The sequence below is a fragment of the Geotrypetes seraphini genome, chromosome 6 (genome assembly GCF_902459505.1).
Source record: "Geotrypetes seraphini chromosome 6, aGeoSer1.1, whole genome shotgun sequence".
Classification (NCBI taxonomy): domain Eukaryota; kingdom Metazoa; phylum Chordata; class Amphibia; order Gymnophiona; family Dermophiidae; genus Geotrypetes; species Geotrypetes seraphini.
The window spans coordinates 254,335,060-254,360,576 of NC_047089.1; the positions used below are offsets into that span (position 1 = coordinate 254,335,060).

At 45.5% G+C, this 25,517-nt stretch overlaps 1 protein-coding gene across 12 annotated transcripts in view; it reads left to right on the plus strand.

The window, feature by feature from the left end:
* Positions 1–25,517, plus strand: part of DMD (dystrophin) — a 2,510,493-nt gene that overhangs the window by 1,195,914 nt on the left and 1,289,062 nt on the right. For all 12 annotated transcript variants that reach the window (XM_033949686.1, XM_033949693.1, XM_033949692.1 and 9 more), the window contains 2 exons: positions 1,645–1,779; positions 12,120–12,269. In XM_033949686.1, coding sequence (XP_033805577.1) covers positions 1,645–1,779; positions 12,120–12,269 — 285 coding nt within the window. The remainder of the gene's footprint in view (positions 1–1,644; positions 1,780–12,119; positions 12,270–25,517) is intronic.

The window sequence follows — 25,517 nt, forward strand, 5'->3', positions numbered from 1 at the left end:
CTGGGATTCTGGAATCTTGCTATTCTTTGAGATTCTATATGGAATGTTGCTACTCTTTGGAATTCTAGAATCTTGTTACTCTCTGGGATTCCGGAATCTTGCTATTCTTTGAGATTCTATATGGAATGTTGCTACTCTGGGGATTCTAGAATCTTGTTACTCTCTGGGATTCCGGAATCTTGCTATTCTTTGGGATTCTGGATGGAATGTTGCTACTCTTTGGAGTTCTAGAATCTTGTTACTCTCTGGGATTCTGGAATCTTGCTATTCTTTGAGATTCTATATGGAATGTTGCTACCCTTTGGGATTCTAGAATCTTGTTCCTCTCTGGAATTCTGGAATCTTACTATTCTTTGAGATTCTATATGGAATGTTGCTACTCTTTGGGATTCTAGAATCTTGTTACTCTCTGGGATTCCGGAATCTTGCTATTCTTTGGGATTCTGGATGGAATGTTGCTACTCTTTGGAATTCTAGAATTTTGTTACTCTCTGGGATTCCGGAATCTTGCTATTCTTTGAGATTCTATATGGAATGTTGCTACTCTTTGGGATTCTAGAATCTTGTTCCTCTCTGGGATTCCGGAATCTTACTATTCTTTGAGATTCTATATGGAATGTTGCTACTCTTTGGGATTCTAGAATCTTGTTCCTCTCTGGGATTCCGGAATCTTGCTATTCTTTAGGATTCTATATGGATTGTTGCTACTCTTTGGGATTCTAGAATCTTGTTCCTCTCTGGGATTCCGGAATCTTGCTATTCTTTGAGATTCTATATGGAATGTTGCTACTTCTTGGGTTTTGCCAGGTACTAGTGACCTGGATTGGCCACCGTGAGAACGAGCTACTGTGCTTGATGGACCATTGATCTGACCCAGTAAGGCTATTCTTATGTTCTTATGGAAATGTAGGCCAGGGTTTTCCAGGCCTACATTTCCAGGGCCTATCTTTGTCGTGAATTGCACCTAGGTAGTGAATTGCACCCATAGTGGTGTGTAGCAGCCTAAAGCATCTACATAGGCGTGAGTCTAGTGTGGAAGCTTTAACAGTTCTGTTTTTTTGCTGTTTTAAACAGTGTTTGTGAGGTAATTTAGGTGCTGGTCAGGGTAGAATTTCCCCCTTAGTGCATGTGGATGTGGGAGAAGTAGGGTTGCCAGACTTCCGGGGAAACCCATACCTGTCCTCTTTTAAGAGGACTGTCCGGGCTCTCGGATGGAGTTTCCAAAACTTGGCAGTTTGTCCGGGTTTTGGAAAGCTTGGACAAGCTCCGGCCGCATCTGGAGGGCCTCTGGGCATGCATGGGTGACGTCGCACACATCCGCGCGTGCTCCAGGCCCTCCAGACGCAGGGAGAGATCATTGTGTAAGAGAGGAGGCTTTGTGGGGGAGGGGTTGGGCAGAATGGGGAGGGTCTGGAGGTGGAACAGGGCCGGGAATGAGTCCGAGGTTTTCGGGACTAAAATGTGGTAACCCTAGGGAGGTTCCCAAAGCCTAACTTTAGGTGAACAGTAGAGATGGTGAAATGCCGCTGACAGATGAACATAAAGATATTTGGAACTCAGTGAGGGCCTCTGTTTTTGTCAAGTATTTTCTTTTCACTGCCAACGTTTTCTTTCCCTCTCTCATGTCTGCGTTTTTCTCCACAGGAGGTTTGGGCCTGCTGGCGTGAGCTCCTATTATATTTGGACACAGAGAATAAATGGTTAAATGACCTGGAGCAAAAGCTCAAGGCTACAGAGAACATCAAGGGAGGGGCGGAAGAAATCTCCCAGGCACTGAAGGTAAGAACCGCTGCAAAGCATCTGTGCCAGAATTATCCCTGCGAAGAACCCAGCCATGTACATGAGGCTTGTAGAGAAGGCCGCAGCTGATTCCCTAGAGCAGGGGTAGGCAATTCCGGTCCGGTCCGGTCCTTGAGAGCCGGAGCCAGGTCAGGTTTTCAGGATCTCCACCATGAATATGTACGAGATGGATTTGCATGCACTGCCTCCTTGAGATGCAAATCTATCTCATGCATATTTACTGTGGATATCCTGAAAACCTGACCTGGCTCCGGCTCTCGAGGACCGGAATTGCCTACCCCTGCCCTAGAGGGGAGGGATTGATCCACTGCCACCGGGTTGAGCAGTGAATGTCTTTTTTACTGAACGTTCTTCCCCCCTCCCCCCCCCCCCTTTTTACGACGGCTCTGTTCAGGGCATTTTCAGTCCTGTTTTTGGATTTTTCCATATTTCTTCCTGACGTATATGGCGAGTTGGATTGGGATAGGCTGCAGTGAGCTTGGACGGTGACTTCAGCGGTGGGACACTATGGCGGGTGCCGGGCGGACTTCTACTGCTTGTGTCCCGTGTGCGGCAATATGGACCAGGAGCAAGAAAGCACTTTTTTTTATAGACTGAATACAGGTCTTGCTTATCTTGGAGGACAGGGAGAAACATCTCATAGTGGAACTTAGCAAGTAAAATGAAATAATTACTGGATTTTTGGTTTAACGTTGCCTCAAAAATGAATGTGACTGTTGAGTAGACTGGATGGATCACACGGGCCTTTATCTGCCATCATCTACTATGTTACAGTGGGCAGTGGTGCCCCTCCCCTGCCCTCTTCCCTGTCCCCGGACCTTTTTTAATTCTCCAGCGTGAGCGGCATGCCCTCGTCGGTATTGGCTCGCCATTTGACGTTACTTCCTAGGCGCAGGTCCCAGAAGTGACATCAGAGAGAGCGCCAATGCCATTGCGGGCAGCAACCTCGTGCCAGGGAAGTAAAAAGATACGTGGGGGGGCAAGGAGCATGTGCACGTGGCAAGGAAAGGAGCGGGGAGGGAGCGCGCCTGGGGCAGACCGCACCCCCCTCTTAGAAACATAGAAAGATGACGGCAGAAAAGGGCTATAGCCCATCAAGTCTGCCCACTCTACTGACCCATCCTCTTAAGTCTATACCTAGTGACCAATTCTTCAGATCGACCCTCGTAGGGATCCCACATAGGCATCCCATTTATTCTTAAAGTCCAACCACGCCACTGACCATGGGGCTCATAATAAAAAAAAATAAAGACATTCAAAAAAACGTCATATCGACATTTGGACACCCTAATCGCCAGGACATCAAAGTGCCGAGTTTTAAAACTGTTTTTCTGGACGTCCATTGAGGCGTTTTGCCTGATGTGCATCCACAGTTCCAAGGGGCATTTTGGGAGGTATGTCAAGGGGGGCATAACTTAGACATCTTGCGACGATAATCAAATCTTTCCCAAGACGAAACTTAGATGTTCAAAGCTAGATGTTTTAGAATCATCTAAGTGCCACAAAGGAACTCAAACTAACCAGATGAGCACTGGATACATGAAGGTATAATCCCCCCCCAGTTCCCCAAATATCTAAATGAAAGAGTACATACCTATCTCTAGAACACCACAGGTGCATCACACAGGTGTCTTAAGTAGCCTGGTGGGGGGGCTAGTGAGCTATAGACAGGAGGAGCTAGGCCCATAAGCCACTCTAACCATAACATTTATGGTGGAAAGTGTCCTTAAGGGCTATTGGGGTGGTATAGTAGGTTTTGGGGAGGTGTTGGAGGGCTCACCATAAATTATAAGGGGGTTCTGGTGAAATGTACTTCTGGCATCCTTTATGTGAAGTTTACAGCAGTGCCCCACTGCTCTGTCGGCATGTCTGTGTGGCCAGTCCATCACATTTATGGCCATTCCCACATCCAAATGGTCTGGATTTGGACTTTTTCAACTTGAATGTTTCTGTGGTCGAAAATGGGGTCTAAAGTTAGGTGTCCTAAGGGTTGGATGTTCAGATACAACATTCAAGTAGGCGATTTAAAAAAATATATATATTTTTTTAGACGACAATTCGGCTTTCAAAAATGGATGTTTATGTGCTTCTGATTTTGGACATTTTGCAGGAAATGTCCAAGTCAGACTTAGATGACCTTTTTGAAAATGTATGTATGTATGCTTTTTATTTTTATTTTGGAGTCATTCCACACATTCGTTTTGATAATATTTTTGTCTGCACATTAAGGGGGAGGAAGGGAATTCATCAAGATGCAGTAAAAGATCCTCTTTAGACACACCCTGATTTTCTGCAGGATCCCAATACCCCAGTTTCATGAATCCCATGGTAAAAGGATAATGCAGCGTGGAAGCCATGTCAGAAACAGCGCATCCAAAATAATGGCACTCCCATGCAGCTCCCATCCCTCCTGAGCCCAGCCCCATGATGCAATATCCCCCAGTCAACATCTTTCAATCCATGAGGCTCCTCTAATCCCAGAAAGGGTCTCAGGGCCTGTACCTGGTAGTCCAGTTGTTGCCAGACAAAAGCAATCCCTCCTTGTTCCTGCCCGGTTGGCACCACATCCAAAATTGTGCCATTATTTTGGATGCGGCGCCAGCCAGGTAGGAGCAAAGGGTAGGGTTGCCAGATTTCCTCTTTGAAAAAATGAGGGTGGCTGGCCCCACCCCAGTCCTGCCCCATTCAGTATCTGGCTCCGCCCCATTCCTCCCCAGCCCCGCCCCCACATGGACCTCCCTCAGCTCGAAGGGCGCATTTGCACATGCACGGACGTCGACACAATGACGTCACATTCATGTGCACAAGTGTATGATGTTAGCACGGTGACAGCCACACGTTCTCAAGGACTTCCAGATGCGACCTCCAAGCTCAGGACTTCCAAAACCCGGACAAACTTCCGGGTTTCTTGGATGTCTGGTAACCCTATGCAGTTTATCGATTTAAAAAAAGTGGGGTAGTGCAAAGCTTCAGACTGTTTATCTTATCTCTGGCTCAAACAAGCTCTCTTGGTTTGCTTATTCTTATTTTAAGACTGTTGCCTTCATTTCCTTTAAAAATTGTTCTTATGTGTTCTTCTTATACATCCAAAGTAATTATTGTATTCAAAAGCTTCTCTAAAGAGCTCTGTTGTATCTGATTCACAGCCTTTAACTGCTGCGTCAGGGATTCATTAGAGCCACTATATTGCAGCGTTAGGTTTTAATGGCATTCTTATTCAACTGAAGTTGCAATTAAACAATAAAAAAGAGCTGGTGATTAAACACTGGTAGCCTAAACAGTTGTGGCTTTCCAGATATAGGGTTACCAGATTTTCCAATCGGAAAACCCGGACATAAGACTAGCCTTACTGCGTAAGACCAATGGTCCAACAAGCCCAGTAGCCCGTTCTCACGACGGCCAATCCAGGTCCTTAGTACCTGGCCAAAACCCAAGGAGTAGCAACATTCCATACAGAATCTCAAAGAATGGCAAGATTCCAGAATCCCAGAGAGTAACTAGATTCTAGAATCCCCAGAGTAGCAACATTCTATACAGAATCTCAAAGAATGGCAAGATTCCGAATCCCAGAGAGTAATAAGATTCTAGAATCCCCAAAGTAGCAACATTCCTTACAGAATCCCAAACAATGGCAAGATTCCAGAATCCCAGAGAGTAACAAGATTCTAGAATCCCAAAGAGTAGCAACATTCCATACAGAATCCCAAACAATGGCAAGATTCCAGAATCCCAGAGAGTAACAAGATTCTAGAATCCCAAAGAGTAGCAACATTCCATACAGAATCTCAAAGAATGGCAAGATTCCAAATCCCAGAGAGTAATAAGATTCTAGAATCCCCAAAGTAGCAACATTCCTTACAGAATCCCAAAGAATAGCAAGATTCCGGAATCCCAGAGAGTAACTAGATTCTAGAATCCCCAGAGTAACAACATTCTATACAGAATCTCAAAGAATGGCAAGATTCCGAATCCCAGAGAGTAATAAGATTCTAGAATCCCCAAAGTAGCAACATTCCTTACAGAATCCCAAAGAATAGCAAGATTCCAGAATCCCAGAGAGTAACTAGATTCTAGAATCCCCAGAGTAGCAACATTCTATACAGAATCTCAAAGAATGGCAAGATTCCAGAATCCCAGAGAGTAACAAGATTCTAGAATCCCAAAGAGTAGCAACATTCCATACAGAATCCCAAAGAATGGCAAGATTCCAGAATCCCAGAGAGTAACAAGATTCTAGAATCCCAAAGAGTAGCAACATTTCATACGGAATCTCAAAGGATAGCAAGATTCCGGAATCCCAGAGAGTAACAAGATTCTAGAATCCCAAAAAGTAGCAACATTCCAAACAGAATCCCAAAGAATGGCAAGATTCCAGAATCCCAGAGAGTAATAAGATTCTAGAATCCCAAAGAGTAGAAGCATTCCATACAAAATCCCAAACAATGGCAAGATTCCAGAATCCCAGAGAGTAACAAGATTCTAGAATCCCAGAGTAGCAACATTCCATACAGAATCCCAACCAATGGCAAGATTCCAGAATCCCAGAGAGTAACAAGATTCTAGAATCCCAAAAAGTAGCAACATTCCAAACAGAATCCCAAAGAATGGCAAGATTCCAGAATCCCAGAGAGTAATAAGATTCTAGAATCCCAAAGAGTAGAAACATTCCATACAAAATCCCAAACAATGGCAAGATTCCAGAATCCCAGAGAGTAACAAGATTCTAGAACCCCAAAGAGTAGAAACATTCCATACAAAATCCCAAACAATGGCAAGATTCCAGAATCCCAGAGAGTAACAAGATTCTAGAATCCCAAAGAGTAGCAACATTCCATACAGAATCTCAAAGAATGGCAAGATTCTGAATCCCAGAGAGTAATAAGATTCTAGAATCCCCAAAGTAGCAACATTCCTTACAGAATCCCAAAGAATAGCAAGATTCCGGAATCCCAGAGAGTAACTAGATTCTAGAATCCCCAGAGTAACAACATTCTATACAGAATCTCAAAGAATGGCAAGATTCCAGAATCCCAGAGAGTAACAAGATTCTAGAATCCCAAAGAGTAGCAACATTCCATACAGAATCTCATAGAATAGCAAGATTCCAGAATCCCAGAGAGTAACAAGATTCTAGAATCCCAAAGAGTAGCAACATTCCATACAGAATCCCAAACAATGGCAAGATTCCAGAATCCCAGAGAGTAACAAGATTCTAGAATCCCAAAGAGTAGCAACATTCCATACAGAATCTCAAAGAATGGCAAGATTCTGAATCCCAGAGAGTAATAAGATTCTAGAATCCCCAAAGTAGCAACATTCCTTACAGAATCCCAAAGAATAGCAAGATTCCGGAATCCCAGAGAGTAACTAGATTCTAGAATCCCCAGAGTAACAACATTCTATACAGAATCTCAAAGAATGGCAAGATTCCAGAATCCCAGAGAGTAACAAGATTCTAGAATCCCAAAGAGTAGCAACATTCCATACAGAATCCCAAACAATGGCAAGATTCCAGAATCCCAGAGAGTAAAAAGATTCTAGAATCCCAAAGACTAGCAACATTCCATACAGAATCTCATAGAATAGCAAGATTCCAGAATCCCAGAGAGTAACAAGATTCTAGAATCCCAAAGAGTAGCAACATTCCATACAGAATCCCAAACAATGGCAAGATTCCAGAATCCCAGAGAGTAACAAGATTCTAGAATCCCAAAGAGTAGCAACATTCCATACAGAATCCCAAAGAATAGCAAGATTCCGGAATCACAGAGAGTAACAAGATTCTAGAACCCCAAAGAGTAGCAACATTCCATACAGAATCTCAAAGGATAGCAAGATTTCGGAATTCCAGAGAGTAACAAGATTCTAGAACTCCAAAGAGTAGCAACATTCCATACGGAATCTCATAGAATAGCAAGATTCCAGAATTCCAGAGAGTAACAAGATTCTAGAACTCCAAAGAGTAGCAAAATTCCATACAGAATCACAAAGAATAGCAAGATTAAGGAATCCCAGAGAGTAACAAGATTCTAGAACCCCAAAGAGTAGCAACATTCCATACAGAATCTCAAAGGATAGCAAGATTCCGGAATCCCAGAGAGTAACAAGATTCTAGAACCCCAAAGAGTAGCAACATTCCATACAGAATCTCAAAGGATAGCAAGATTCCAGAATCCCAGAGAGTAAAAAGATTCTAGAATCCCAAAGAGTAGCAACATTCCATACAAAATCCCAAACAATGGCAAGATTCCAGAATCCCAGAGAGTAACAAGATTCTAGAATCCCAAAGAGTAGCAACATTCCATACAGAATCCCAAACAATGGCAAGATTCCAGAATCCCAGAGAGTAACAAGATTCTAGAATCCCAAAGAGTAGCAACATTCCATACAGAATCTCATAGAATAGCAAGATTCCAGAATCCCAGAGAGTAACAAGATTCTAGAATCCCAAAGAGTAGCAACATTCCATACAGAATCCCAAAGAATAGCAAGATTCTGGAATCACAGAGAGTAACAAGATTCTAGAACCCCAAAGATTAGCAACATTCCATACAGAATCTCAAAGGATATCAAGATTCCGGAATCCCAGAGAGTAACAAGATTCTAGAACCCCAAAGAGTAGCAACATTCCATACGGAATCTCATAGAATAGCAAGATTCTGGAATTCCAGAGAGTAACAAGATTCTAGAACTCCAAAGAGTAGCAAAATTCCATACAGAATCTCAAAGAATGGCAAGATTACGGAATCCCAGATAGTAACAAGATTCTAGAATCCCCTGAGTAGCAACATTCTATACAGAATCTCAAAGAATAGCAATATTCCAGAATCCCAGAGAGGAACAAGATTCTAGAACCCCAAAGAGTAGCAACATTCCATACAGAATCTCAAAGGATAGCAAGATTCCAGAATCCCAGAGAGTAACAAGATTCTAGAACCCCAAAGAGTAGCAACATTCCATACAGAATCTCAAAGGATATCAAGATTCCGGAATCCCAGAGAGTAACAAGATTCTAGAACCCCAAAGAGTAGCAACATTCCATACGGAATCTCATAGAATAGCAAGATTCTGGAATTCCAGAGAGTAACAAGATTCTAGAATCCCCAAACCCAAGGAGTAGCAACATTCCATGATACCGATTCAGGGCAAGCAGTTCCACCCATTCTAGCACCCAGACCCGCCCTAGCTTCGACCCCCCACTGCCTGATGCCCCTCAAGGATCAGCACTTTCACCCCTATCATATGCTTTCTCCCTTATTTATACTGATATTTGTTAACATTTGTTTATTTCCGATCTGAAGAAGAAGGATTACCTTTGAAAGCTCATCATAAAATCCATTGAATTAGTCCAGTAAAATGGTATTACCTTATTGCTTATGTTTTTGTTTTATTTCTAAATATTATCTTGAAAAGTGGACTAACATGGCTACCACACTATTTCATCCCTATCATTTAATTTGTTTTTAGCATCACTGTAATTCAAGACTCAGGAATGCTCAATAGGGGTTTAAGTGCATTCAGATGATATTCAGGGAGTTGGCTGTAGCGACATGATTTGTATTGAACTTGAAGAAGGCTAAAGTGTTTTGGCTCTCTGGTCCTTTGCCTAGGCCAGAAGTGGTTCCGCATTTTTTGAAACGACACATACGATTTTCAATATTTAGGAGTAATTTTGGACTCGGATTTGAGATTTGAGAAACAGGTACTGAGAGTAGTGGGGCTATGGATGTTGAGAACACGATGTCCTTTTTTGAAGAGGCTGCAGTGCATGGATTTATTTTTTTTACATTTGCTCTTAGGCCCTGAGTCTATAAAGGGCGCCTAAATCACGCCTAACGCTGAGTGTGCATTAGGCGTCCAAAGAATGTTGACGTCACTTTGTAAACGCGTTCATAATTTCATGGATGCCCATTTGAAAAACCTAACTCAATAGGCGTGGTTGTGGAATAGGCGTGGTTTGGGCGAGGCTGCAATATAGACGTCCTTCAATTCATTTACATAACACTGAGCAACCAAGGGCGTCCATCTCAAGCCTACATTGTAGGCAAATGAAAACCAGGTCTACTTTTGAACTTAGTTGGAGCTTCAAAGAGATCTGAGGTCTATGGACGGAACTTAGGCACTGTTTGGACGTCCTTAATGCTAAAAAGCTCTCTGGGTTTTTATTTTTGCTTTATTAAGCTCAAAATACATTTAATAAGGCACCACATAAACGGAGCACATCAAAACAGATCTATTGCATGCGAAGCCTTCTGTTTTTGTGGACAAACATCAGTGCTATTTGCTAATTAGTCTAAATGGCACCTACCTTTAGACGCATTTTGCAGAATCTAAATTGGAGTATGGAAATATTTGCTCTATGGGTCTCCCTAGATTTCTTCTTCAAAAATTGTGTACTCTGCAATTACTGAGCGGGATTTAGGAGCAGGACTCAGTTCGGCCTTTGTTTATGCAGCAACATTGTCTGCCACTGGAATTCCATCCGATATATAAATATCTAGGTTTTGACCCACAGAGCTATATCTGAAAATAAGCCTCCTTATTTGGCATCGTCTTTAAGAGTAGATTCTCTAGTTTGGATGCCATGGTCCGCCAGATCTCATTTGTTGGCATTTCTTCCTGCCTGGGATGCTAGGTTAGTAGTTATGACTAGAGAGAACAAGCATTCTCTGGCTTTATGGAATGGTCTCCTGGGGGAAATACGGGAAGAACACTCATTGTATTGTTTGGGGTTTTTTAGTTCAAAATTTTTTATTGAGTTTAGTATATAAAGTATATGCATGCCGTACCAATGGAAAGAGTCACAAAATATCTCCATAATGTAATACAGCAGGCAGACCCTTGACTATCTATAAGGAGGAAAGTAGCAAATTAAAAACACCTTTTTGAAAAGCAGCTGAGGGAAGCACTGAAGTGGTAACATCCATCCTCTATTATTTTTACTGTAGTTTTATATATTGCAAAAAGTGTTTTTGTTTACAGTATAATCTCGTTATAACGGACTCGCTTATGACGGAACCTCGTCTATAGCGGACGAGGTCCGCTGGTCCCGGCCATGCGCCTTTATAAACATGCAGAAAATCATCACATATGATGGATTTTCGGATATAACGGACAACCAATTTGGTCCCCAGAGCCGCTCTTAGCTGTAGTTTTGTTTGGCTATAACGGACATGGAGGCTCCGCCTACAAGGCGCGTGGTGTGCCGGTGATACAATATCAAAATGCAGCCCAGAAGAAAATGACAGAGTATTTTTCTTTCCAGGACAGTGCGACTTAATGCTTTAGAACATCTTTTAGAGTTCTGGTTTTGCAATCGTTTCATTCCGTACCAATGTTTTCCTGAGTTTTCTTCCTGGTGTTGCTGATATGCTTGTGCAGGGACTGTTGTTCATTGATTGAACGTTAAGAACATAAGAACATAAGCAATGCCTCCGCTGGGTCAGACCTGAGGTCCATCGCGCCCAGCAGTCCGCTCACGCGGCGGCCCAACAGGTCCAGGACCTGTGCAGTAATCCTCTATCTCTACCCCTCTATCCCCTTTTCCAGCAGGAAATTGTCCAATCCTTTCTTGAACCCCAGTACCGTACTCTGCCCTATTACGCTCTCTGGAAGCGCATTGGCTAAGGCTCTTAACATTTGCATCTCCTCTTCCTATTGGCTAAGGCTCTTAACATTTGCATCTCCTCTTCCTATTGGCTAAGGCTCTTTGCACCTGCATTGTGATGTCATAGAACTTTAGTAACAACAGAGAAACCTGATGGCAAATAAAGGCCAAATGGACCATCCAGAGCATCCACTATCTCCTCCTCTCCCTATTGGCTAAAGCTCTTAACATTTGCATCTCCTCTTCCTATTGGCTAAGGCTCTTTACACCTGCATTGTGATGTCATAGAACTTTAGTAACAACAGAGAAACCTGATGGCAAATAAAGGCCAAATGGACCATCCAGTGCATCCACTATCTCCTCCTCTTCCATAAGAACATAAGAACATAAGCAATGCCTCTGCTGGGTCAGGCCTGAGGTCCATCTTGCCCAGCAGTCCGCTCACGCGACGGCCCAACAGGTCCAGGACCTGTGCAGTAATCCTCTATCTATACCCCTCTATCCCCTTTTCAAGTTGACCAAAATAAAGTTTTTAAAAAATGCAACTCTGGATATAACAGACTGTTTTGTCAGGTCCCTTGAAGTCCGTTATAATGAGATTATACTGTATGAGTTATTTTTTAATCTATACACTATTCTGACAATTCTTTGAAGGGTGATATATCAAGTATTCTAAGCTATCAAACTATCAGTAACATGTCATATCTTTCAGTCTCTAGAAAAGTTCACCCATCATCCGGAGGACAATCGCAATCAGATCCGAGAGCTGGCACAGACCTTGACTGATGGAAGGGTCCTGGATGAACTCATCAACGAGAAACTGGAGAAGTTTAACACACGATGGGAGGAGCTTCAGCAAGAGGTAGAGATGAAACACTTTGATTCACAACGAATGTTCAATATTCAGCTCTTAGATAGTATTAAGACAAACTACAGATATAAATAGAAGTGAGACAATATGGCTTTAGCATAAAACCTTTTAATAGGTCATCAGATGTGCTTTCCACATGTGATCACTTTTAATCAACAGAATTGTATGCACAGATTAGGCAATGATTTCGTAAGTTTAATCGTTACTTAGCACTCTTCATTTAAAACCAATAGGAGGAAATATTTTTTCAATCAGAGAATAGTTAAGTGGTAAGAGTGGATAGCGTAGCTGATTTTACAAAAGGTTTGGACAAGTTCCTGGAGGAAAAGTCCATAGTCTGTTATTGAGAAAGACATGGGGGAAGCCACTGCTTGCCCTGGATCGGTAGCATGGAATGTTGCCACTCTTTGGGTTTGGTCAGGTACTAGGGACCTGGATTGGCCACCATGAGAACGGGCTACTGGGCTTGATGGACCGTTGGTCTGACCCAGTAAGGCTATTCTTAGATTCTTATATGCTTTATTATTAAATATTATCTAAAGTTCTCATTTTAATAGATGTACTATAAAAGCACTTATCTTGCGCTCTCTGGACTACTATGCCGACTTAGTAGACCAGAGAGCGCAAGATAAGTGCTTTTATAGTACATCTATTAAAATGAGAACTTTAGATAGTATTTAATAATAAAGCATATGAATAAAACGTAAAAATTGGGTCAGTGAGGAGTGCTAAGTAACGATGAAACTTATGAAATCGTTGCCTAAGCTGTGCATACACTTTGATTCACGGCATTTCCTTCCTGCCATAAACTCTGCTGCCACATATGTCTCAGGGTGAGAATTTTGTGAGCAAATGTTGCTGAATAGTGCTAAAGTTATTTTCTCTTAACCACTAAAAAGTCAGTGTTTTCCAAAAATGTGTCCGACTCTACACTAGCTTTTACCACCCGGGGAGATTCCGAGGTTGGGAATGAGAATACACAATATTACAAAATATGTGAATTGTTTAGAAATGTTAGCAACTCACATTAAGTAGACACATAAGAACAGCCATATTGGGTCAGACCAATGGTCCATCTAACCCAGTTTTCTATTTCCAACAGCGGCCAAACCAGGTCACAAGTACCCGGCAGAAACCCAAATAGTAGCAACATTCCAGAATCTCAAAGAGTACCGAGATTCCGGAACCCCAAATAGTAGCAGCATTCCAGAATCTCAAAGAGTACCGAGATTCCGGAACCCCAAATAGTAGCAGCATTCCAGAATCTCAAAGAGTACCGAGATTCCGGAACCCCAAATAGTAGCAGCATTCCGGAATCTCAAAGAGTACCGAGATTCCGGAACCCCAAATAGTAGCAGCATTTCGGAATCTCAAAGAGTACCGAGATTCCGGAACCCCAAATAGTAGCAGCATTCCGGAATCTCAAAGAGTACCGAGATTCCGGAACCCCAAATAGTAGCAGCATTCCGGAATCTCAAAGAGTACCGAGATTCCGGAACCCCAAATAGTAGCAGCATTCCGGAATCTCAAAGAGTACCGAGATTCCGGAACCCCAAATAGTAGCAGCATTCCGGAATCTCAAAGAGTACCGAGATTCCGGAACCCCAAATAGTAGCAGCATTCCGGAATCTCAAAGAGTACCGAGATTCCGGAACCCCAAATAGTAGCAGCATTCCAGAATCTCAAAGAGTACCGAGATTCCGGAACCCCAAATAGTAGCAGCATTCCATGCGCAATCCCCAAAGAGTATCAACGTTCCATGCTAGCGATCCTAGGACAAGCAATGGCTTTCCCCACATCTGTCTCAATTGCAGACTATGGACTTTCCTCTAGGAACTTGCCATTTCCTCCAGGAATTGTCACTGCATCATTCCTTTCTTCAGTTAGAGGACCTTTGAAGATGAAGATTTTTTTTTGCATTGAATCAAATTTTTAGTTTGTTATCGTTCTTGTAGAAGTGGCTGTCCCAGGGTGTCAAGGTTAGCTGAGCGAAAATGTCTTTCCTCTCTCTCACTTTACCTCCAGCCTAGCAGCCTGAACAAAATTTAGTCAAACAAAAGGGAGACAACCTTGGAAGGTTTTCCGGGGTGAGGTTAAACTGGGGTCAGCGCTTATATCTACTTAACTCTCATCAGCCAAATAAAAGGCCTAAAGGTAATTGGGCAAACCTCCAACGGATTATCAAAAATTGCAACGGTCCTCTTGTCTTCCTCCCTCCCACTTTCTAGACTGCAAAAAAATTCAAGTGTCTTAACACCGGTGCGTCACTTCTCCTACCCCCACCCAGTAGCCACTCACTTACATATGACCAGCCCTTGCCAGGACTATCATTTTTGGCAAGAAGTGATTTGGAAACTTGTTTGAATCTTACAGGAAAAGCAGGGCCAGCCCTACTGTGTAAGATGCCCTGGGAGAACATTCAGCCCATTGGCCTCCTATAATCCAACATCCTTTCCCCTTCCCTTCCCCACCCCCGATGTCATGTGTCTTTTCTTCTCCACACTAATCCATCCTAATGTCCAACATCTCTCCCTTCCTTTTCTTGCTTTTGTCCCTCATGCGCAGCATCTCCTCTTGTCTTTCCTATCCAACCTTTTCAAATTTTCCCATGTACAGCATCTTTCCTTCCTCACCCTCAATAGTTTAAAACAAGCTGATATTCCACCTTTCATGATATGTCAGACTAGATTACAGTAAAAACACAAAGGGCCAGGTCCTTTTCGTTTTCCTGAAATTAAAAATATAAATTATACCAGAATTTATAATTCAACCCGGGCTTAACCAGGTGCCTTAAATATATGCCTGAAAAAGCTGGATACTCTGCTGGAACTGGTAGGTTTGTCGGGACCGCGGGAAGGGAAGGGGGGGCAGTAAGGGAGCCGGCCAAACCGTGGGAAGAGAAAGAGGAGGTAGGGGAAACGCTGCTGCTGCACAGGGAAGTGGTGTGGGGGGAGGGAAATGGAGGGGGAGGGAATGCTGCTGCTGTGGCTTCTGCACAGAGAAGTGGGGGGAGAGAAATGCTGCTGCATAGGAGGCAGGGAGAGAGACAGATAGATAGAAAGAAAGACAGACAGCGGGAGGAAGGGAAACAGAAAGAAAAGAAGAAAGACACAGGGACAGGGAGAGACACAGAAAGACAGACAGACAAAGGGGGCCAGGGAGAGAGACAGACAGAAAGAAAGATAGCGGGAGGGAAAGAGAGAGACAGAAAGAAAGACAGACAGATATATAGTCTAGCACCTGTTAATGTAACGGGCTAAAATACTAGTCTGTGAATAAAGGCGGGAGTTTTGTAAAGAAGAGATTTGAAAGTCAGTAGACTTAATTTATATGTTATGCTGTGCGCAACTGGAAGCCAATGCGCTTTCTTAAGGTGTCACATGGTCAAATTTCTTTGCTTTCGTTATGAGTTTAATTGAAGCATTTTAAACGTTCCTCGGAAGAAGCCGTGCATGCACCCCCCTTCCCTTCCCCCATGCCTTGAGTTGTCCACCGCCACAAGCAACAAGAACCTCAACATGCTCCTCGCGACCCCGTCAGCTCTCCTTCTGACATCACTTCCTGTGCACGGCACCCTGAAGTGATGCCAGCGAGAGAGATGAAGTGGTCACGAGGAGCACGTTGAAGTTGTTGCTCGCGACGGTGAACAACTCGAGGCATGAGGGAAGGGAAGGGGCCGCGCACGTGGCGAGGGGAGGAGTGGGAAGAGGTGAGCTAAATGCTGGCGCCCCCACCAACATGGCGCCCGGGGCAGACCTCCTCCCTTCCCCCACCTTTACTGCACCACTGATAGCACACTTTAACGAGGACGTGACTTTAGAAAATTACCCTCGGAAAGTGCCTGGGGTTTCCTCTTGAAACTCTCATCTCTTGTCCCTTGTACTTTCCTGACCTCCAGGTGCGTTTTGGTCCTATCGGTCAGACTTACCTGTCTATAGTTTTGCAGGAAGGTGACGGAGCCTCAAAGAGAAAGGAACATACTGAATTTAAGAAGCGCAGGATTTCACGCTAGACAGACACTGCAGGTCCGAGTGAACTGGCAGTGAAATGTTTCACCACATTGTAAAACTTATTTCATAGCCCATTAAGTAGCAATTGAACCTATGTGTTAAAATTTTTACTGCCTCGCACACTAAACATTTTAGTAATGCTTTATTGCATCGCTCCTTATATGAGAAGTAATAACTTTATGAGGAGCACAAACAGAAGAGATGGAATGCATTTCTCAGGTAATGGGCTTAGCTTCCCAGAGGACTGGCGGGGTCTCCGTCACTTGTCGCTTTACCATGATTTAGACTGATTCTAATTTTAGAAATAGGTCTCTCTCTCTCTCTCCACAGGCTGTGTTCATATGATTAGGAGGATATAAAGTGTGTGTAGGCGAAGGAATTGATAATGCAAGCAAAAAAAAAAAAAAATTAAAGGCATTTAAATCCAAACTTGATGAGTGGGGGGGGGGGAACCTGTTTTCATCAAGGGAGATCTCAAGCAGTTTGATCTAACTTATATTTCGTAAATCCTTTATTGTAGGTCAAAAAAGTATTTTACCACATTGGTTGGAAGAAAGTCCACCCTCATTTTGGCATTGGAGGCAGCATTTCATGCTCTTCTGATTATGGAAGCTAGGGCGACCCCCCCATCTTATAAAAAACAGAGTAAATTTGGGATGACCTGGGAACCTTCTATACAGCAATTATCGGTCAGAGCAGGCAGTTTTGGAATCAGAAAGTGAAGCACTATTTATTAGAAATATTTGGGAATGGGGTAGGGGAGGGAGTGTTTGTATTGTGGTGATAATTGATTGTTGATTTCTTTGAATTTATATATCGACAATGTATTAACTGAGTTGAGATGATATTCTTGGTAAGATTTTCTTTTTAAAACTCAATAAAAATTATTGAACATTAAACTTGAAACACTGTATATACCAAACAGTAGTATTTCAAGGTTCAATTCAGTCTTGACACTGCAAAATTAGAACGACACTTGTAAGTGGTTTCTAAAAAGAAAATAACGGAGGAACCTCAAATCAAGAGAAACAAAGAGGACATAGGAAGGCATGGAACAGCCTATGAAAGCGATCTATAATCAGGCACTCAAGCATTTTCAAGGAGAGGAACCTGTTCACCTTTGGGTTAGCTGAGGGCGAAGAGACCCTGGTCTTGGCCTTGGAAGGCATAGCAGGCACAACCTTTCCTCGGCATCTGTGAACGCTTTCGCTTTTCATATCCATGATGATGAAACTTACAATACATTAGAGCACTGGGGAAAAAAACATCCGTCTGTACCTTCTAAATTATGCACCGATATTCAGTGCCGGGCTGTGTCTGGACACTTCACCAAATGTCAATGCATAAATTCAAGTAGCCTGGCTACCTGGAGCTTATGCATGCCGGCCAATAGTCAGCCAGGGCCAGATGGGAGTTATGCAGCCCCCCACTGAATATTGGGCCGGACACATAACCTCAGAGCCCAGATCCCCCTCCCAAACCCCTCTGTCACAGCCCCTCTTCCCCTCCCCCCTCCACAAGCGTGAAAATTCATTCCGCCATCCCTCCCTCCCCACATTCCCCCAAATCTCCTGATCCCTCTCCCAAGAGGGCTTCAAGGCTGGCAGGGTGTAGATGGGCTGGAGTGAGCTTGAACGGAGACTTCAGGAGTTGGAACCTAAGAACAGGACCGGGCAGAGCTTTGGATTCTGGCCCAGAAATAGATTGAATCAAGTTGGGCAGACTGGAAGGACCATTCGGGTCTTTCTCTGCCGTCATCTACTATGTTACTATGGGCTCTTTTTACTACGTTGCGGCAGCGTTTTTAACACGTGCTAACCCCCTGCGGAAAAACTAACGCCAGCTCAACGGAGGCGTTAGCGTCTAGCGCACACGGCTTTGTAACGCGCGCTAAGTGCATGCTAAAACCGCTACCGTAGCTTGGTTAAAGGAGTTTTATAGTTATGCAGTCTTTAGTACCACTCGGTTGGGTGCCCACTCGGACACGTGGCACACTCTCTCCAAAGGATTAATGTGTTTAATTTTGCCCTCTGCTGATTTGATTCCTTAGCCTCCCCCCCCCCCCAGGAGATTTTATTTCTTGTACTGTTGAGTTTATTATCAATCAATGACTTTGCACTGTTTGCATAGGTTTAATTAACTGCTGCATGAATTTAATTGCCCCTTTCTCGATACTCCGTCTTCCAGCTCTTTGGAGCTTTATTTAAATAAGTATAAGAGACAGGATGGTATGGGGTGTCGTTCCATGCGCTTTGTACTTGCTGCGCTGTGGGAGATTGCGGGCATGTGCTGTCCCTCCTCATTAGGCTCACCTTGCACTTTTCTCTAAGAATCCAGCTGTTAGTTAAGAGTCACTGCAGTGTGAATGTGAATTCCAGAGCAAGGTTTAGGGTTTTTGTCCCCTCTGGCTTTAGAAAGAAATAGGAAACAGCTCTGTTTTCTGCACACTTGAGCAGTTGGCTGAGCCGTGCACTTAGCTAAGCCGTCTTTATCTTGTTTTTCTTACAAATTACAAAGACTAGGGGACGCTTTAGGAAGTTACAGGGAAATACTTTTAAAAGCCAATAGGAGGAAATATTTTTTTGCTCAGAGAATAGTTAAGCTCTGGAACGCGTTGCCAGAGGTTGTGGTAAGAGCGAATAGCGTAGCTGGTTTTAAGAAAGGTTTGGACAACTTCCTGGAGGAAAAGTCCATAGTTTGTTATTGAGAAAGACATGGGTGAAGCCACTGCTTGTCCTGGGTCGGTAGCATGGAATGTTGCTACTCTGGGGATTCTAGAATCTTGTTACTCTCTGGGATTCTGGAATCTTGCTATTCTTTGAGATTCTGGAATGTTGCCACTCTTTGGGATACTAGAATCTTGTTACTCTCTGGGATTCCGGAATCTTGCTATTCTTTGAGATTCTGTATGGAATGTTGCAACTCTTTGGGATTCTAGAATGTTGCTACTCTTTGAGATTCTAGAATCTTGTTACTCTCTGGGATTCTGGAATCTTGCTATTCTTTGAGATTCTGGAATGTTGCTACTCTTTGGGATACTAGAATCTTGTTACTCTCTGGGATTCCGGAATCTTGCTATTCTTTGAGATTCTGTATGGAATGTTGCTACTCTTTGGAGTTCTAGAATCTTGTTACTCTCTGGGATTCCTGAATCTTGCTATTCTATGAAATTCTGTATGGAATGTTGCTTACTCCTTGGGTTTTGGCCAGGTACTAAGGGCCTGGATTGGCCACCGTGAGAACGGGCTATTGGGCTTGATGGACCACTGGTCTGACCCTGTAAGGCTGGTCTTACTTGCCAATAAAATATGTACCTGCATGAATTTGGAAACTGTGGGCTTGGCTAAACAAAAACACGATTAAAGAGCCCAAAAAATAATGAGCAAAATGGCCAAGAGACGGCACTGACACAGCCTTTTTCTTGGAGATGTTTCCGGTGGATGTGACAATAGGGTCCTCGGAACAATGCAAAGCCCCTCTCTGACTGGGTGGATTTCATCTTGGTCTTGTTTGATGAACATTTTGGATTTTTCACAGATTGGCCGGGGAAATCTTTTTTTTTTTTTTGATCTGTGGGAAAGCTGAAGCAGATCTGTAGATTTTGTTGCCGGAGGTTTGTGTAGCCCAATGACAAGAACTAGGAGCACTTTCAAGGCTTCTCGCTTTGTGTGACAAATGCATTTAAATCGGTGCATTCATAGAAGTTAGAAAGATGTATTTTTTCATAAAATAGGAAAAGGAAGCCTTTTAATATTTTTAGTATTAAAACAACATCCCTCTTAACAATCCTTTCTGATTTATTTGCTTTTCCTGTGTGTGTTTGCATCTAAATTGTGTCTGCCCCTCTGTGTTTCAACGTGTGGTTGTCTGTTTACTTCTTCCTTATTAAACTTCCCTCTAATGGCCTCGTATTGCGCTGGGGTGGTTAGGAGGGGGCGATTGTTATAATGGCTGTATAAATATCGCATTGATGAGTTCAAACATGTCATTTCAATCCTGGCACAATTTCTCAATTAAAAATTAATTACTGGAGGTGGTTCAGACACCCAGCCACTGAGCTGAAAGACAATGTCACCTTGAAACTGCACAGATGTTTGGAGTTTCCTGTTGCGGCTCTGGTCCCCGTAGCTACACAGAAGATCAAAAGGAACAACAGTGCCTTACTTTAGGAGAGATCATTTCAGGGGAGGGCATCCACTGAACCACATCCAATTCTTGCCAACCTTACAAGCATCAAAACTGCAGACACCGTCATGACCAAATCCAGCATAGACTTAGTGGACAAAGACAGGTTGTTCACCCTCTCCAAGGTAGGGAGAACGAGAGGACACTCTCTAAACTTAAAAGGGGATAGATTCCGTACAAACATAAGGAAGTTCTTCTTCACCCAGAGAGTGGTAGAAAATTGGAACGCTCTTCCATAGTCTGTTGGGAAACACCCTCCAGGGACTAAAGACAAAGTAGATAAAGACAGGTTGTTCACCCTCTCCAAGGTAGAGAGAACGAGAGGACACTCTCTAAAATTGAAAGGGGATAGATTCCGTACGAACGTAAGGAAGTTCTTCTTCACCCAGAGAGTGGTAGACAATTGGAACACTCTTCCGGAGTCTGTCATAGGGGAAAACACCCTCTAGGGATTCAAGGCAAAGTTGGACAAGTTCCTGCTGAACTGGAACGTACGCAGGCGAGGCTGGGCTCATCTAAAGCACTGGTCTTTGACCTAGGGGCCGCTGCGTGAGCGGACTGCCGGGCACGATGGACCACTGGTCTGACCCAGCAGTGGCCGATGTTGGACAGACGGGTGAAGGTTCAACCACTCCAGTGTGTTGATCATTTTATTGTCAAATACTGCGAATGTGGGGACTGTGCAGCTTAGGAGGGAAGGGAAGACGTCTTGACTGATAAGTTGAATACAGGCAGTCCCCAAGTTACAGACACCCAACTTAAGTATGAATCGTACTTAAGAACGTGGGCGTGGCTTCATCATTGAGTGGCATAGACACCTACACTTCTCCTGTAGCAGATTCAGGAATGACGCATAGCCACATTAAGAAGTGTACCTTAGAGGGAAAGCTGGTAAGAACAATTGGTCCTTTTGTCAGTTGGGAGCAGAATCTTAAAACTTACAAAGTCAAAATTACATACAAATCCGACTTAAGAACAGCTTTAAAAAATGTAACTCATTATTAAGCCAGGGACTGCCTGTACTGTCAGAGTAAACTATCATGTTTGGCTTCCTATATGGTTGACATGATTTCAAAACCAGCATTTAAACATGGGTGACCTGGGCCTACACAGGGTGGTGGGCGGGGCTCTGATTACCCTATTGGGCAGACTGGATGGACCTTGAGGGTCTTTTTCTGCCGTCATCTACTGCGTGTGTTACGTGAGCAGAAGCTCATTTCAAGGGAGGGAGTCCAATGAATCACACCCCGTTCTTACCAACTTAAGTTCATCAAAACAGCACCCACTGGGAACACCATTCAGCATCAGAGCTAATGAAGAGCTAGAGCGTTGTCTACAGCAGGAGTTTCCAACATGCAGTACGCGTACCCCAACTGGCACGCATACCGGTGGTGCCCGCATATCTCCTGCCGCTACTTCCCGCCATTGTCCCCACCACCATTGCCATCACCGCTACCATTACTGCTGTCGTCACTGGCCTTTTCCCCCCTCCGATGATGCAACTTCCTCTTTTCTCAGAGGTGGACCCAGCCTAACCATTGGCCCAAGGCTGCTGGAGAGAATTGCTAAGCTAATGGTAGAGCAGCTGTGCATGTAAAGAAAAATGGAGAGAATTCCTGCAAGTTTGGTGGGGGGAGGGAGGTGCTGTTGGACCTGGGTGGGGGGAGGGGGGGAAAGGGAAAGGGAAAAGTGCTGCTGGACCTGGGTGGGAGGAGGAGAGAGGGATAGTTGCTGCTGTATCTGGGTGGGGGGAGGGAGAGGCTGCTGGACCTGGGTGGGAGGAGGAGAGAGGGATAGTTGCTGCTGTATCTGGCTGGGGGGAGGGAGAGGCTGCTGGACCTGGGTGAGGGGAGGGGGTGGAAGGGAAAGGGAAAAATGCTGCTGTGCCTGGGTGGGGGAGGGAGGTGGAAGGGAAAGGGAAAAGTGCTGCTGGGCCTGGGTGGGAGGAGGGGAGAGGGATAGTTGCTGCTGTATCTGGCTGGGGGGAGGGAGGGGCTGCTGGACCTGGGTGGGGGGAGGGGGTGGAAGGGAAAGGGAAAAATGCTGTTGGGCCTCGGTGGGGGAGGGAGGTGGAAGGGAAAGGGAAAAATGCTGCTGGGCCTGGGTGGGGGAGGGAGGTGGAAGGGAAAGGGAAAAGTGCTGCTGGTCCTGGGTGGAAAGAGGAGAGAGGGATAGTTGCTGCTGGACCTGGGGGGGAGGATAGAGGGAAGGGATGTGAAAGGTGCTGATGGATCAGGTGAGAGAGAGAGGTACTACTAAACCTGGGTAGGTGAGTGGGTGGGTCAGGAGGGAGAGATGCTGCTGGACCTTGGTAGGTGGGTTGAGTTAAGAGGGAGAGGCTGCTGGACCTGGGTGGGGGGAGGGGGGAGAAGGGAAAGGTAAAAGTGCTGCTGGGCCTGGGTGGGAGGAGGAGAGAGGGATAGTTCCTGCTGTATCTAGGTGGGGGAGGGATAGTTGCTGCTGGACCTGGGTGGGGGGGAGGAGGGATAAGGGAAAGGGAAAAATGCTGCTGGGCCTGAGTGGGGGGAGGGGGTGGAAGGGAAAGGGAAAAGTGCTGCTGGGCCTGGGTGAGAGGAGGTGAGAGAGATAGTTGCTGCTGTGTTTGGGTGGGGGGAGGGGGTGGAAGGGAAAGGGAAAGAGAAAAGTGCTGCTGGGCCTGGGTGGGAGGAGGAGAGAGGGATAGTTGCTGCTGTATTTGGGTGGGGCGAGGAGAGAGGGAAGGGATGTGAAAGGAGCTGGTGGACCAGGTGAGAGAGAGGTACTACTAAACCTGGGTAGGTGAGTGGGTGGGTCAGGAGGGAGAGATGTTGCTGGACCTTGGTAGGTGGGTTGAGCTAAGAGGGAGAGGCTGCTGGACCTGGGTGGGGGGGGGAGGGGGGAGAAGGGAAAGGTAAAAGTGCTGCTGGGCCTGGGTGGGAGGAGGAGAGAGGGATAGTTCCTGCTGTATCTAGGTGGGGGAGGGATAGTTGCTGCTGGACCTGGGTGGGGGGGAGGAGGGATAAGGGAAAGGGAAAAATGCTGCTGGGCCTGAGTGGGGGGAGGGGGTGGAAGGGAAAGGGAAAAGTGCTGCTGGGCCTGGGTGAGAGGAGGTGAGAGAGATAGTTGCTGCTGTATTTGGGTGGGGGGAGGGGGTGGAAGGGAAAGGGAAAGAGAAAAGTGCTGCTGGGCCTGGGTGGGAGGAGGAGAGAGGGATAGTTGCTGCTGTATTTGGGTGGGGCGAGGAGAGAGGGAAGGGATGTGAAAGGAGCTGGTGGACCAGGTGAGAGAGAGGTACTACTAAACCTGGGTAGGTGAGTGGGTGGGTCAGGAGGGAGAGATGTTGCTGGACCTTGGTAGGTGGGTTGAGCTAAGAGGGAGAGGCTGCTGGACCTGGGTGGGGGGGGAGGGGGGAGAAGGGAAAGGTAAAAGTGCTGCTGGGCCTGGGTGGGAGGAGGAGAGAGGGATAGTTCCTGCTGTATTTAGGTGGGGGAGGGATAGTTGCTGCTGGACCTGGGTGGGGGGGAGGAGGGATAAGGGAAAGGGAAAGGGAAAAATGCTGCTGGGCCTGAGTTGGGGGAGGGGGTGGAAGGGAAAGGGAAAAGTGCTGCTGGGCCTGGGTGGGGGAGGGAGGTGGAAGGGAAAGTGCTGCTGGGCCTGGGTGAGAGGAGGTGAGAGAGATAGTTGCTGCTGTATTTGGGTGGGGGGAGGGGGTGGAAGGGAAAGGGAAAGAGAAAAGTGCTGCTGGGCCTGGGTGGGAGGAGGAGAGAGGGATAGTTGCTGCTGTATTTGGGTGGGGGAGGGATAGTTGCTGCTGGACCTGGGTGGGGGGGAGGAGGGATAAGGGAAAGGGAAAAATGCTGCTGGGCCTGAGTTGGGGGAGGGGGGAGAAGGGAAAGGTAAAAGTGCTGCTGGGCCTGGGTGGGAGGAGGAGAGAGGGATAGTTCCTGCTGTATTTAGGTGGGGGAGGGATAGTTGCTGCTGGACCTGGGTGGGGGGGAGGAAGGATAAGGGAAAAGGAAAAATGCTGCTGGGCCTGAGTTGGGGGAGGGGGTGGAAGGGAAAGGGAAAAGTGCTGCTGGGCCTGGGTGGGGGAGGGAGGTGGAAGGGAAAGGGAAAAGTGCTGCTGGGCCTGGGTGAGAGCAGGTGAGAGAGATAGTTGCTGCTGTATTTGGGTGGGGGGAGGGGGTGGAAGGGAAAGGGAAAGAGAAAAGTGCTGCTGGGCCTGGGTGGGAGGAGGAGAGAGGGATAGTTGCTGCTGTATTTGGGTGGGGCGAGGAGAGAGGGAAGGGATGTGAAAGGAGCTGGTGGACCAGGTGAGAGAGAGAGGTACTGCTAAACCTGGGTAGGTGGGTGGGTGGGTCAGGAGGGAGAGATGCTGCTGGACCTTGGTGGGAGGGTTGAGTTAAGAAGAAGTGCTGATGGATCTGGAGGGTGGGGGGAGGTGTTTATGCTTTTATGTATTTGTATCTCAGCTTTGCCAAAGCGGGTCACAGTGAAATACATAAATGGTAATCTCAATAATCACAGTGTGTGGGGGTTGATGCTGGAAATGGGGTTTGTGAGGGTGAGCGTGCTAGGTCAGTGAGGAAGGGGAGTCCTGGGATCAGAGATGCTGGTGGGTGAGAGCACTGGATCTTGGAGTTAATGATGGGAGAATCAGTGATGGGGAGAAGTTGGGCTCTGGATGAGTGATAGAGAGGACACGCTGGTTTCTGAGATCTGTGAGGGGGGAGAAGCTGGCTGGTGGGGTTTGTGAGGGAAGGAGTGATGACTAATGGTGTGGGGGGGGGCGATTCTGAGTGCTGGGGTTAGTGAGAGGAAAATGCTGGGTGCTGGTACTGACGAGGAGGAGAGATTTTTCAGGTGCTGGGGTTAGAGGGGAAGAATTGGTGGATGTTGGAGGGGGAGATGCTGAGGAGTGTTTAAGAGAAAAACTGACCATTAGGATGATAAGGACAGATTGAGAGAGTGTACTAATTTGGCATTTTTAAGCCTCCCAAAATTGACTTTTTCTTGCACGAAACATGAATGTGTGTAGACTTTTCGTGGCCTCCCAAAGCACACA